Genomic DNA, 15,010 nt, shown 5'->3' with positions numbered 1-15,010 from the left:
ATGGAGAAGTGCTTCAGCAGAGCAAAGTCACAGGTCACTCATTGTAATAAAGACATCATTTTAGCCAGGAACACCAGCCTCTCCACCATTATCAAAAACTACAAGTCTCATCCCCGGTACCGTCAAAAGTAGAATCTTACTGAATGATCCACCCTGGACCACTGAAATTATTTCTGTTAACCAACCCCGTCACCCGCTTCAGGCATGGTGTCGCCAGTTTTCTGTTAACCTGAAATATAAAGTCAACCTTTCTTTGATACATGCAGACTTTTGAACTTTTATGCTCGTGATCGCCCCCTCAGGCCAAAAGCGTAACGGCAGCTTCAATAGTAGGCTCGTGCACAAGGCGCGCATGCTGTACGTGCACACTCCTTAACGAAAATAACAGCTGAGACAGTCCCGTGTGTGTGTGTGTGTGTGTGTGTGTGTGTGTGTGTGTGTGTGTGTGTGTGTGTGTGTGTGTGTGTGTGTGTGTGGCCCTGAGGACAGAGGACAGGAGAACACGCAGCTAATTAATTAAATAATGTGGTTCTGTAGCTTTCTCTTCAGCACAGCCGACAAAGGTTTATGATGGGTCAGTCCTCCTGCATGCTCAGATCATTCCCTTCCCTTGCTTGAAAAATTGTTCCAAAATGAAAGTTGAACCCACATCTTTTTTATCTGTGAATTCAATGCCATTCGGCGAGTCTCAAATAAAAATTTGGGCATCTTACTGTAAAAAATATACCATTAATGTAAAAAATAAACTCTAAATTAATTATGGTTACACCCGGAATCAAACCCAGGTCTTCTGCACGGGAGTCCGACATCTTGCAAAGTGAGCTACACACCAATAACTTTTGATGTATCTGTAACATTTATATCCTTGATGACAGCTGAAACAACGTCAAACCAAAGAACGGTTCGGAGTGAAAATGGCTATTTTGTTGCTAATTAGCAGGAAATATCTAGAAGAACGTTCTACAGAAAGTAGCTAAGGGTCCTCAGAAATGTAGCTAGCTTTGTCACTAGGCGTTAGGAACAGCGACAAAGTGGCACTGCCTCTCTCTCTGCTGCTAAAGCAACACATTCTCACTCCCAGCGCGTCAAAAACAATCCAGCCCTCTGCATGAGGTGTCCACGTGCCAATGACCTTCTGGTTGATGATCACACATGACTGATTATCATGAACAATAATTATTATCAACCCAAAGCATAATAAGTCATTTCAGTAATTAAATACATTTTCGGAACCAAGATGATTATTTATGATGATTGTAATAAACAGTAAAACAGTTTATTGAATTATTATTTTAAAATTATTATTTTAAAATCTTGAAGTGTCCTTCATCTTGGGACGGAACAGCAGCAGATAAAGATGGTGTTTTGCTGACTTCACGGCTCCTGGGGTAATCTGTGGAGCAAAGGTTGCGGCTTGATCCAGCTGGGAAAGTGTGACCTCTGGGTCACAAATATGAGGCCATTCATGACGCTACAGTTATGTTTAGACAAATTCTTTCCACGCACGGTTTGTTTATACAATCCGCCATTAAACCAAACCTGATTCCGTCTTTAGCTGTGCGACATGCCGCTTCTGGGATGTTGGGTTAGGGTTTGGTTTGAAACGCTCCACAGACTACAGCGGATATGATCTGAAACATCCCGCTGCCGTTCCACAGTGATACCGGGTTAGAGAGGGAATCTTCAGTTTAGAGTGAGCCATAATCATTTCTTAAAATTTGAATATTCTCTAAAAAAAGAATGCTACGACCAAAGTTTTTGGAGTATATTCATTCATTATAGCTCAAAACAAAGGTATTTCTGTAAGCCGCTGCATTTCTGTCTCATTTCAGTCAGACCTACGGTTCTATCAGGACAAATGGAGCAAAGGAGGCTCATCGCTCCGATCTCTTCCCATTATAAGTTTTGTGGATTTTTCTGAAAATTTCAAGTTGTACCTCAAATTCTACCTGTGATGTTAGAAAAACCGTAAAAGATATCAAGATCTTTTACGAGTTATTGCCAAAAGTTTAAGGTAACCCTATAGCAAAAAAGTGACAGGATTTTGTGGAAAATAGACCAATCCCATTCAATTTAATAGGAAAATAATCACAGAAAAGGTTGAATAACTCAAAAAATATTAAAGATATCAAAGCCAAAAGTAATGCAGGGAAAGAGCTCGTTTTGATACCACATTTGCTGAAATAAATGAAAATTTTAAGCAGTTGAAAAAGTAAAAAAAAAGTGCGGAAGCTTAATTGTTTGAATTCTGGTTACCGCATTTCAACAATTAACACATGTAGTTTAATTTTCAACATTTGAGAAAAAGTTAAGTATGCTGGGACATTCAGCCGTGATCAGCGTGCTGAACACTAGAGAGAGCTTTAGCTAAACTAAACCTTCATTTAAAGGTATGGCGGAGGATGTTTCTGAATTTCAGCAAAGAACCGTCCTCTCCACATTTTGGAAACTGTGTGTTCTGTAGCTGCCAGCTTTGCAGAAATGAATTTCTCCAAATAGCACGCCAAACCTTAGCTTTCCTGTGGAGCAGAAAACCGGCGACAGAGGCGCCTGCGGGGAGCCCAACCTTTGCTTTGTGCGTGCGGAGGAAGTGAAAACTAGCCAGCAACAGCACGTACGATGACAGCCGTGCGTGAATGTTTCACCAGAATGATTGACAGTTAGGTGGACTATTGGCTGAGATGATGCACCCAGAAGAAACAGGTCCTCCGCTATACCTTTAATATCAGACATGAATGGTTTTACTGCTAGGGCTGCACTTTTATCTGATATCAGTTCCGTTTTTCTCTTGGACGGTCCAACAGCAAGACTACAACTACTTTTTAGTAATTCCATTTTATTATTTTTATATTGGGCAGATCTCAGACAGCTCGGTTCTGGTGAGGGAATATGGAGTTAACCAAAACCGGACAGGTAAGCTACGCTTCATTTTATGGGTATTTTTCTGAGAAAGCTTGCGAGTGGTCCTGAGGTTAGGTGCTCATCTGATAATTGGTGTCCTCGCCAGTTTTAAAAATTTTGTGGTATCCCCACCCCCCACCCCCCACCCCCCCACCCCCCACCCCACTGATGAACCAGAACCCAATAGTCTTCAATTATTCATACACAAGAGGCCAGCCTCACCTGCACAAAACCCAGCCAGGTGTGGAGGAGCCAGGAGGCTTTAGGTCAACTATTGTTAAGGAACATTAAAACAGCAACTAATTTCATCTGTTTAAATGTTTTTAAGTTTTAGTTTATTTAACTAATATTTAACTTTTCACAGACTACTTCCTCGTCGTGTCTTGTGTTATTACATGTGTTCTGATGTTGCAGGTCGGCGTTCAGACAGGCTAACTGACCAGCAGACAGACCAGATTTCAACACAAGCGTTGCATTTAATAAAAAGTCTACTCACCCAGCCGAGGACGGTCGCTACTGCTCACCGAGGAGACAACAACACCTCCTTTCTGAGCTCACAGTGTTCGTTTTGACCCTCACAAGCTGCCGTAAACCTCATGAATTTTTGACACCTGCGCCTTACATAAAACCTGTAACTGACACCTGTGGAGGAACCTGACTCCTGGGCCATTACCCACACTGCACCCTACGGTCCTGAGCAAGGTGCACTTGGAAGTGTGCAGCAAGGTTTCAGGTGCACACACGTGTGTGCACATAGTTGCTGAATTGGGACAGTGAGCACTACGTCATCTACTTCACGATGGCTCTGCTACTTTGTTTTTATCTTGATTCACAACTTTTAACCAGTTTTTGTCCACACACACACACACACACACACACACACACACACACACACACACACACACACACACACACGCACACACGCACACACACACACACACACACACGCACAGACGCACACACACACACGCACACACACACGCACAGACGCACACACACACACACACGCACACACACACACACACACGCGCACACACACACACACACGCACAGACGCACACACACACACACACACACACACACACACACACACACACACGCACACGCACACGCACACACGCACAGACGCACACACACACACACACACACACACACACACACACACTACATTGGAGGTTTTTAGTACAGACCCAACAGTTAGGCAGATAGAAGGCCGTTATGGCAAGACATTTTAACATTTAATCAACAGTCAGCCCTCTCTGCAACTACTATTTTACATAGCAATAATTTATTTGATCCTAGTTCTGTCACATGATGGCTCCCCTGTGCCTGGGTTTGACCTTAATTGCGTCCACCTGCCTCGTGTTACCTGATGACCCATCCCAGTGTGTGTCTGAGTCTTGTGCGTTGTCAGTTACACTTGTTACGTGTTCGGTTTGAGTTCATATCGGTCTACCCTGTCGGGTCTGCACTCCTGACCGTTAAAGAGGAACCAAATGTCCATTTTGCCTGGGTTGATTTACCTGCCTGAAGGATCCGCTCTTCCTCCCTCACCTTCCCTCCACACCGTGACAACATCTAATCATATTCTTACAAGTCAAATTGCAAATGAAGGCCACTATGTTGTCACTAGAAGAAATTATTATTAAAGATATTCATGAAAAGGGACAGCAGCAGCTCACGAGGTTGAGCGGGTTGTCCAGTAATCAGAAGGTTGCAGGTTCAATCCCAGCTCACACCAGAGAATTCTGCTGTTGTGTCCTTGGGCAAGACTTAACCTGCCTTGCCTGCTGCTGGTGGTCGGAGGGGCCGGTGGCGCCAGTGCTCAGCAGCCTCGCCTCTTTCTGTAGCTGTGGCTACATCGTAGCTCATCCCCACCAGCGTGTGAATGGGTGAATGACTGATTGTGTTGTAAAGCGCCTTGGGGGGTTCTAGAACCATAAGAAGGTGATGTACAAAGACGGGCCAGGTACCATGTCTCTCAGCTGGCCTGGAAATGCCATGAGGTTCTGCTGGAGGAGCTGGCTCAAGCAGCTGGGGAGAGGAGAGTCTGGGCTGCAGCCCCCGCGACCCGACTCCAGCTAAGTGGCTGAAAACGGATGGATAGATTATTAACAAAGAAAAACTCAAGTATCACATGGTCCGAAGTATTTGCTGTGACACTGATATATTTAACTCAGGTGCTTTCCATTTCTTCTGATCATCCTTGAGATGGTCCTACACCTTCACTGGAGTCCAGCTGTGTTTGATTATCCTGATCGGACCTGATTGGGAAAGCCACACCTGTCTATAACAGACCTTACAGCTCACGACGCATGGCAGAGCAGATGAGAGTCACGAGGTCAAAGGACTGCCTGAAAGCAGGACTGCACTTTTTGGCCGTCATACAGCACTGTTCACGTCACACTGTGAGAACTCCAGTAACGTGGCACCCTGTAGGCTACAGCGCAAGATTTCAGCGAGGCAGATGCAGGACGCCTCTCTCCAGCAGGACACGCTGCGTCATGAGTGCACGTCACTTAACAGACCGCTAACCAAAACCAAGCAGAAAAAATAAAAACACGTATTTTCTCTTCAATCTGTCACAGAACGCTGCAATATCTAAACTTTGCCATAAAGTCTGTGTCACTGCTCCGCAGCTCCGCTCCGGGACAGCGGGTGTGAGCTTCAGCTTCCCTCTGCAGCAAAACGCTGCTGAAGCATCCTCATCGGTTTATGTGAGACTTCCACCAACAGCAAAGGGATCTCGAGTGTGTGTGTGTGTGTGTGTGTGTGTGTGTGTTATTTTTTATGTTGGTGAGCTCGTCTCCTCTCAGCTCTCACAGATCAGAATCACGGTTTTCACAGTTTATCTGATGGTCTAAAAAAGTATGAATTTAGTCCAACTCCGGTTGAACTTGGGCTGTTAACAGAAATCAGAACTAACCGGCCCGGCCTTGTCTACATTTAGGAACTCGGTCTTTAACTCGTTCAGCTGTCCAGTCTGCAGAAGTCCCGCTGTCTCCTTTAGCTGCTCTGTTTGGGAGACTTTCTGGTTACGACTCTTCGCCATCTCATTCTGCTGACTTATCATGTCTTATGCTTCTGCCTAGGAGAGCTTTTTTAATGCGCTGGACGGACTCTTACCCACCTACACACTCTCACGTTACTTTATGAAGTTGGAAAAATGAAGTATTGTCTTCAGAGACTTAGATGCAGAGTTTTGTATGTCTGGCAACCTTTTGTGGACCATCTTATGTCCCTGGCATTTCATGTTACCCCCTGATTATTGTTATTATTATAATTTGTGTTGAATATACCGTCTGATGTATCTCAGAATCATACAACATACCCACACATCCTGCTGGAATTGCCAAAGTAGTGCTCTTAGCTTAGATTATTTGTTTATTAACATGTTTATTTATCCAATCCAATTTTATTTATATAGCGCATTTAAAAACAGCATGTCAGCTGACCAAAGCACTGCACAGTTAAACCTAAAAAGCCATTTAAAATACACATACATACACATTAAACACAGATAAAAGCTGTCATAAAATAGAAACACCTAAAAAAAATACAAATGTATAAAACAGCCCATAAAAGAGAAGTCAATAAAAACAGAAGTCAGTAAAACAGAAGAGTCACAGCATAAAAGACCAATCATTGACCAAAAGCCAAATAAAAAAATGTGTCTTCAGGCTGGATTTAAACTGGGCCAGTGAAGAAGCCTGGCGTACCACCAGAGGGAGTGCGTTCCAAAGTCTGGGAGCTGCAAAGGCGAACGCACGCTCTCCACGAGCTTTATACTTCATTTTAGGGACTATGAGCAGTAGATGATCAGCAGACCTTAGTGACCGGGGGGGGGGGGGGGGGGGGGGGGGGCAGCTCAGAGAGGTATAAGGGGGCTAGACCATTCAGGACTTTGTAAGTAAAAGTTATAACTGTGTTGAATTTGAAATTGCACAGGAATCCAGTGCAGATCCGCCAGAATGGGAGTGATGTGGCAGCGTTTATTAGCATTGGAGAGAAATCTGGCTGCAGCATTCTGGACTTTCTGCAGATGATTTAGGACAGATACGTTTACACCAATTAGAACCGAGTTGGAAAAATCGAGTCTGGAAGTGATAAATGCATGAATCACTGATTCTAAGTGTGGTCTCTTAAGAATGGGCTTTAGTCGGGCAAGGCGACGAAGCTGGAAGAAGCAGGATCGAACAGTGGCATAAACATGTGCACTCATTGACAAGTCGACATCCAGTTTAACCCCAAGGCTGGTCACACATGAACTAAGGTGTAGGGGGGAGAGATCAAAGGCAGCAGAAGTATGCAGATGATGTTTTGGTTTGAATAAAATGGCCTCAGTCTTATTGTCATTGAACTTCAGGAAATTGGAAGCTATCCAGGTTTTAATTTCTGAGAGACAATCTGAGAGCTGGGTAATGGAACTTAGTTGATTTAAAACCACATAAATTTGACAGTCATCGGCGTATATGTGATAATGTAGGCCGTGTTTAGCAATGGTAGTTCCCAGTGGCAAAATATAAATAGAAAAGATGAGTGGACCTAGAATAGAGCCCTGGGGAACTCCCCAGGAGAGTGGGGCAAAAGGAGAGGAGCAATCGCCTATGTGGATGCTGAAGCTCCTGTCAGACAGATAGGAGTGAAACCAATTTAGTGCAGTCCCTGTGACTCCAACAAAAGATTTCAGCCTAGTTAACAGAATGTTATGGTCAACTGTATCGAATGCTGCTGATAGTTCTAGCAGTAGTAACAGAACACAGGAACCAGCATCAGTTTCTGTCAGAATGTCATTTAACACACGGATATGTGCAGACTCGGTGCTATGATTTGGCCTAAAAGCAGACTGAAAGTGGTCGAGTAGTGAATGTTCCAGTAAATGATGTGAGAGTAGAGCATGCACCACTTTTTCAATAACCTTTGATAAAAAAGGAAGTTTGGAGATTGGACGGAAACTTGCATAATCATTTTGATCCAGGCCAGGTTTTTTCAATAGCGGTTGGACGACCGCCTTCTTAAAGGAATCTGGAAACACTCCCGATGACAAACTGGAATTTAAATACTCAAAATAAAAGGGCCGACTACTGGCAGAGCCCCAAGTAGCAGCATGGGGGGAGAGCATCCAGTGGGGAGCCTGAGGGTTTCATGGACTTGATTAATTTATCCAGATCTTGTAGGGAGACAGGATCAAAATCAGAGAATGGAGGAGAACAGAGTGGTTCTTTCTGGGTAACAGGTCCCAACAGATTCTGTCTAATAGAACTGATTTTTTCCAGGAAAAAATTCTGAAAATCAGTGCAAAGTTCTATGGTTGGTGTGGAGGGGGCGGTGGATTCCTTTAGTGAAAGAACAGAGTTAACGGTACTGAAAAGCTTGCGTTGATCACCACGATGCCTCTCAGTGATGTTGGCAAAATAATTATTTTTAGCTGATCTGACAGCTTTTTGGTAAGCTGCCAGGGAGTCTTTCAGCATTTGTTGGGAAATTTGTAGCTTGTCCTTTTTCCATTTACGTTCAAGTGTCCTACACTGGCGTCTGAGAGCATCAGTGTTGTCGTTTACCCAGGGATCAGAGATGGTCTTCTTTTGCCTGAGTTTGAGCGGTGCAACAGAGTCTAGGGCAGCAGAACAAGCCGTATTGAAGGAGTCCACCAAACCATCTACCCCCACCGATGTACATGAGGAGAAGGATGTTAAAAGGCCAGCCTCCAGGCTAGATGACAGCATAACAGAGGACGAGGGTTTGAGGTTTGAGGTATTAAAAATGATTGGAAAATGATCGGAGATACAAACCTGATCCACAAATAAATCAGAAACACAGAGTCCAAAAGATAAAACTAAGTCCAGTGTATGGGAGTGTTCAAGGGTAGGATCTTTGACCAGCTGCTGTAGATCAAATGAATCTAAAATGTCCAAAAACTCCTTTACCAAGGGCTTTGTGGGACAGCAGACATTAATGTTAAAGTCACCAAGGATAATATCTCTTTCATGTTTTGGGAGGAAATCGGCTAAAAAGTCTGAAAATTCATTTAGAAAGACCGCGTTATATTTAGGTGGACGGTAACGGAGAGCACAGAGTACAGGTGGGCAGCAGGCTAATTCAAACATTGACAGCTCAAAGCTGGAGGGAGTCACAAAACCAGAGAGTGATTTCAGAGGGAGAAAGGAGTTGTATAAAGTCAGCAAACCCCCACCACGACCAGAGGGTCTAGGCTCGTTTAAGACTAGGCACTCAGGAGGACAAAGTTCTGATCGAGGGGCCGACTCACCAGGCTGGACCCAGGTTTCAGTCATGAAGAACAGGTTTATTGACTGGTCGATGAAATAGTCTTTCAAAAAAGCCGTTTTATTCCCGATCGATCGGACATTCATGAGAGCAATGCTGAGGAGTGAAGTGGACGTCTTGGAGCTGGGTTTGGAGCGCCCGCCAGAGCCGATCACCTTGGGATAGCTAAGGTTAGCCAAGTTAGCCCCACTGATTCGCCGCCGTCCATGCGATCACTCACAAGGTCTAACCATCTGTCCTCTCTGTCCAAAATGTGAACGTTGGCATCCTCGAAAGAGTGACCTTTGTCCTTTAGATGCAAATGAACTGCTGAGTCCTGTCCCGTGGAGGTGGCTCTTCTATGTTGTGCCATGCGCTTGTGAAGTGGCTGTTTGGTTTCTCCGATGTAGAGGTCTGGGCATTCCTCGCTGCACTGTACAGCATACACCACAATGTTCAGTTTGTCTTTAGGATGTTCGAGGATGCCAACGTTCACATTTTGGACAGAGAGGACAGATGGTTTGAAAGAGGAGTAAAGGAAGCCATTTATGTCCACTGTGAGCAACCATCTTTGAACAGAGGCGGTGGTCTACGACACCAACTGTCTGCCATCTATAATCCAGTTTTGAGATCCCTTCCCAGATGCCTCAACGCCCACGCATATCCTGGGCCATCTGACCTCAGGAATTCACATGATAGGGTGGGGCCAGGCTTCACAATGAGCTCACCCGAAACTCTGGCTGAATAGGACCCACACCCACCCTCACACCTTGGCTCATGTGTTTATGTAGAAGATCATCAGGGGGTCTTTTGTTCCCTCTTCGGGGGGAAACTCCCACTGGGTTTAAATCTGGGACTCTCCACCATTTGACCTTAGAACTGAAGAAGCCTCTCAGATGAGAGGTGAAACGTCTTCAAGCAACTCAAAGAAGTCCAGACGCTTTTCTTTCAAAGCTCATTAGACTACAATGACCTGGATGACTGAGAACCTTCACAGACTGCTTGTGAAATAGCGTTTCCTTGATCTGTGGTCACCATCGTTAATGGTGGAGCGCTCAACGAGCCAGCTTGTGTATATGCATGAGACCCACAAGGCACTTTGCAGGTTTGATCCCGGCTCCGAAAAGATAATGCTGCTGTTGTGTCCTTGGGCAAGACACTTAACCCGCCTGCCTACTGCTGGTGGTCGGAGGGACCGATGGTGCCAGTCCTAGGCAGTCTCGCCTCTGTCAGTGTAGCTGTGGCAACAATGTAGCTCATCCCCTAGCATGTGAATGGAGGAATGACTGATTGTGTTTTGAAGCTCCTTGGGGGGTTGTAGAACATGGCGCTCTGCGCACCAGGAGGAGTCCTACTTATCCTGGAAAAGTGTGTGTGTGTGTGTGTGTGTGTGTGTGTGTGTGTGTGTGTGTGTGTGTGTGTGTGTGTGTGCGTGTGTGCGTGTGTGTGTGTGCGTGTGTGTGTGTGTGTGTGTGTGGTGTGTGCGTGTGTGTGTGTGTGTGTGAGTCGTGGAGGATGGCTGCTTATACTGAGCCAGGATTCTCTGGAGGTTTCTTCCTGTTAAAAGGGAGTTTTCCTCTCCACTGTCGCTGCATGCTTGCTTAGTATGAGGATTGCCGTAAAGACTCTGACACTAGTCAGTGACTCGATGCGACCTGCTGGTTCCTTATATAGGAAACTTGCTACTGATTGGCTCAATGACCTGACCTGTACTGTATTGTTTACTGTGTGCAGGTCCTTGAGACGACTCTGGTCGTGATTTGGCGCTTTACAAATAAACTGAACTGAATTTTATTGTCCGAAGATTTGAAGACATCAGAAACGTCCGACACATTTTCACAATCAGTGTAGTCAGAACGGTCAGACAGAACCAAATGTAAATTAAAATGGCACAAACAGTTTCAGACTGAACAGAAACTTATTTTTATTCCCACTTCCTTTGATTATTTGTCCAGTTTTGTCCAGGTAATGTGATTATAAATAATTCGACTCCCATTTCACGGGAATCCCGCAGGAATCACTTGACCCACTGGGATCTCCAAACACTGTCAGCCTCTTTGTGTACCACACACTCGAAGCCTTCCTCCAAGTGCACTTTGCTGAGGAGTGTAGGGTGCGTGCGAGGACGGGGCTGGGCCTTTTAGACTGAGTTGTGAGCAGCATTTGAGTTATGGATCTTCGTGTTTATAGAAAACCTCTCTGATCTTTGAGTTCAGCTCCTAAAAAAATTGGAACAAAAACAAAAAGTTGCCTTCGTGTTTTAATCCAGCACATGAACAAATCATTGTTACCTCAAAATTCAAAATATTTGACAACAGGAGCTGTTTGGCACTAGAGGACAGCAACGCGCTGTTTGTTTGGCAGATTCTCACAAATCAGCTGTTTAAGCATCATTTTCACTTCCCTTACACATACATGTGCATTTGTAACCTACACACACACACACACACACACACACACACACACACACACACACACGCACACACACGCACACGCACGCACGCACACGCACGCACACGCACGCACGCACACGCACACGCACGCACACACACACACACACACACACACAGACACACACACACACACACACACACAGACACACACACACACACACACACACACACACACACTGTATAATGTCGACATTAATAACAGGACTTTATTTCAAAGGGGAACAGCCAAACAAAAGCACGTTACAGAAACTGCTTCCTGTGATTACAACATGGATCTACAAAAGCTTCCAAATCCGATGGGACTCGAGCTGTTAGGAGCTTTTTGGGCGCATTTTCTTTCGGCTTGGGTGGCAGAACGGTGGCATTGCAACCTAGTTGCCCACTGCCTTGGTTCAAAAAGATCTACAGGAGGCCCATTGATGCTGGCCATTGCTAAACGTAGACTAGGTCAGGTCAGGTGACTGTCTGGACCTGGTTGGAGAGTTCAGATAGCACATCGTGCATGAGCCCGAGGACACAGGAACTCTGTTTACCTACAACGTGCCAGGCCTCTGTAGGCTTGCCTCTCTTTGCTGTTCCTAGCTTCAGGATTTTAAAGTGTCGGTTCAGTGCTCCATAGCACCTCCCACTGGCAGACGTCTCATCTGGTGGCACGTTGCTCCTGTAGGGCGCTACAGCTGTTAGTCGTTTGGACCTGAGGACTCCCGCTCATCAGATGTAGACGCGCTTCTCTCTGTGAGCATGCCAGTTGGTTTTGTTGCTCAGCAGACGGCACGCCCTAAGCAAACAAAGCATCAGTAGTCAGTACAACACAAGTTGTTGTTTGGACATCAGTTTAGGAGCTGCTGAACACTGACACGTTGCTGCCCTCCTGTATCCTACAGGCAGAAACCCACTTCAGATAGAGAAGGCAACCTGCAGCGCCCCCATTCTATCGCCTAACTCACCTTTCTTCATCTGATCCAAACGCCTGAAGGCCAAACACAATTGGCCTGATGAGGTCAGTGACTCCTTCAGTGGGTAGGAAGAGGCAGTCAAATGCGTGTTCAGGCTGTTAAACAGCTCATACAGCATCCAAGCTAGCACGTTCCAGTTTGACCTGACAAAGCCTCCAGAAGAGAACTGACATGGCTTCAAGGGACCAAAGATGTCTAGTTGTTTTCATTCAAATGTAGGATGGCATGCCCTGGATGGAGTCCATAACAGGTTACTGATACGGTGGGTAAATGTAGGGAAACACTCACAGACTGGTATCATTCCATGTAAAATAAACAGCTACGGTTAAAAACCCTGTTATAATTCCCTCGCCGGACTCTCGCTCTGCCGGGCTGGCCAGGAGGGCATGTTCTCATCTACAGTGAATAAACAGGACCGCAGTTAGCTTGTTTTAAACAGGATTTAGTGCCACCATCACATGCTGCTGTTTATAACGTGCACGATGTCCACTTACCATGTGATCAGTAAGCTTCTCTTCCCTACCGTCGGGTGAAGCTGCTCTGGCTTCTCCCGTCTTAAGCCTGCCGCTCACGGCGAGGTACCTGCTGAGCAAACGGCCTCGAATGGCTCAGCAGACACCTCGCCGTGAGCGCCTGGTTTTCACCGAGTTTTCCGCCTCATTTCTTGCATTTTCTGACATGCAGACAGGGGGCTGCCATCTTGGGGTCATGTGAGCGGAGAACACGCTTTGATTGGCCACTAGAATATTTCAGCTCAGCCAGCAGCTCAGTAGTGCGCACACAGCGAGTTTCTACCCCTCATGAGGTGGAAAATATCTAACAGGTCAGATATTCGGCTCAGCGTCTTGTGGGGCAGAAGACTCGGTGAAAATCAGACGCACACGGCGAGGTATCTGCTGAGCAAACGGCCTCGAATGGCCGTTTGCTCAGCAGATACCTCGCCGTGAGCGGCAGTCTTTAAGGCTCTGTTTCTAAAGCAGCAGAAAAGGTGCAGCTGTAGTGTCCTCACAAGCAGCGGTACTAACGGTGCAGGCCGCAGGCCTGTGGCACCACTGACACAGGATCATTTGGTTACGTTTTCCTCCACGCTCCCGCTCCATCATCTTGGACCCATTCATCTAGTAGCCCACAGAAACTTGGGTCAGTGTAACTAAAACTGGGTTCAGAACTGCTTTATTAAAGCTGGTCTGAGTCCAGGTGGACCCTGGTCCAGAGTGATGGCACATCAGGGTAAGAAGAGAGGCAGATGAAGTGATGCCTACTGTACAAGCCTGTGGGGGCAGGGCTATGATCTGGGCTTGCTGCAGGTGGTCAGGTCTAGGTTCAGCAACAGGAAGTGCTCCAAGAATGAGGTCAGCTGACTACCTGAGTATCCTGGATGACCAGGTTATTCCATCTTCTCTGATGGCACGGCCGTATTCCATCAGGGAAAGCCAGGATTCATCAGGCTCACATAGTAAAAGAGTGGTTTTAGGAGCATCAACCACCACAGAGTCCAGACCTTAACCCCATTGAGAATCAGGGTGGGTGGCAACTGGTTTTGGGCCAGGCAGTGAATTTAGCCATAGGAGGTGTTCAGAGAACCTAGATTAAAAGAAATGTTAATGCAGTTGCCAGTGAATAATTAGGGTCAACATGGTAATTGGGAGTTTTTCTGTGAGCAGCAGAAGGCTGTTGAACAGAGTCTCACTGGAACGAGTGATCCCTCGTTTCAAATCCGAGGAGAATGTTTTCATCTGAGGAATCCTAAACCTATGAAAGTTTCGGTTCTACAGAAGGTGGAAGAAGACATGAATATCTACGCTCTCATGTGTCCATTTTATTGGTGGGAAGAAAAAAAGTCATTCCACTTTGTAGTTTAAAAAGCTGATGAGTGATATCGTACATTTACACCCCCTCATGCATCTGGGCTGCACCTGCTCTCCTGAAAGGCTTACCTTCGTGGGAGAACTGCTAGGAGCACGGTGGTGGATGCATTCGACGACCTTCATCGTCCCACAGCATGAAGACTAGCTGCTCCTCTGCTGCACGTCTGCATGGGCTCGTGCAGCAACCGCTACGGGGAGGTGACTGCCACTCGTGTGGGATGTCGCTCTGCTGCCAAGTCCCTGCTGAGTGTGCAGTAATGAAGCCGGCTGGGCCTCGTTGTGCATGTGGACATGAGCGGTGGCTTGTTGTCTGGACATTCCTGGCTCTGTGTGGAGCAGCTTGGAGCAGCGCCTCGGCAGCTGTGTGTCCTCAGAGCGTTGTTTATGTGTGTGTGTGTGTGTGTGTGTGTGTGTGTGTGTGTGTGTGTGTGTTTGTGTGTGTGTGTGTGTTATGTTTGTGTGTGTGTGTGTGTGTGTGTGTGTTATGTTTGTGTGTGTGTGTGTGTGTGTGTGTGTGTGTGTTATGTTTGTGTGTGTGTGTGTGTGTGTGTGTGTGTGTGTTATGTTT

At 46.1% G+C, this 15,010-nt stretch overlaps 1 protein-coding gene across 3 annotated transcripts; it reads right to left on the bottom strand.

Moving 5' to 3' along the window:
• Positions 1-7,303: 7,303 nt before the first annotated feature.
• On the bottom strand, positions 7,304-14,905 carry LOC139061897 (uncharacterized). Of its 3 annotated transcripts, XM_070541839.1 has the most exons (4): positions 13,069-14,501; positions 12,566-12,970; positions 12,152-12,396; positions 7,304-11,384 (listed from the first exon to the last, which is right to left on the bottom strand). In XM_070541839.1, exon 4 carries the CDS (start codon positions 9,270-9,272, stop codon positions 7,983-7,985), a length of 1,290 nt encoding a protein of 429 aa, XP_070397940.1. In that variant the 5' UTR covers positions 9,273-11,384; positions 12,152-12,396; positions 12,566-12,970; positions 13,069-14,501; the 3' UTR covers positions 7,304-7,982. The 3 variants fall into 3 exon arrangements, with proteins under 3 accessions (XP_070397940.1, XP_070397942.1, XP_070397941.1); XM_070541841.1 differs by lacking the exons at positions 12,566-12,970; positions 13,069-14,501 and adding an exon at positions 14,512-14,905; XM_070541840.1 differs by having other exon boundaries at positions 12,566-14,501.
• Positions 14,906-15,010: the final 105 nt, after the last annotated feature.

Source organism: Nothobranchius furzeri, chromosome 11 (assembly GCF_043380555.1).
Source record: "Nothobranchius furzeri strain GRZ-AD chromosome 11, NfurGRZ-RIMD1, whole genome shotgun sequence".
In the NCBI taxonomy this organism is placed as follows: domain Eukaryota; kingdom Metazoa; phylum Chordata; class Actinopteri; order Cyprinodontiformes; family Nothobranchiidae; genus Nothobranchius; species Nothobranchius furzeri.
The sequence above is the reverse complement of the archived record's forward strand: the minus strand, read 5'-3'. Positions and strand labels throughout refer to the sequence as shown.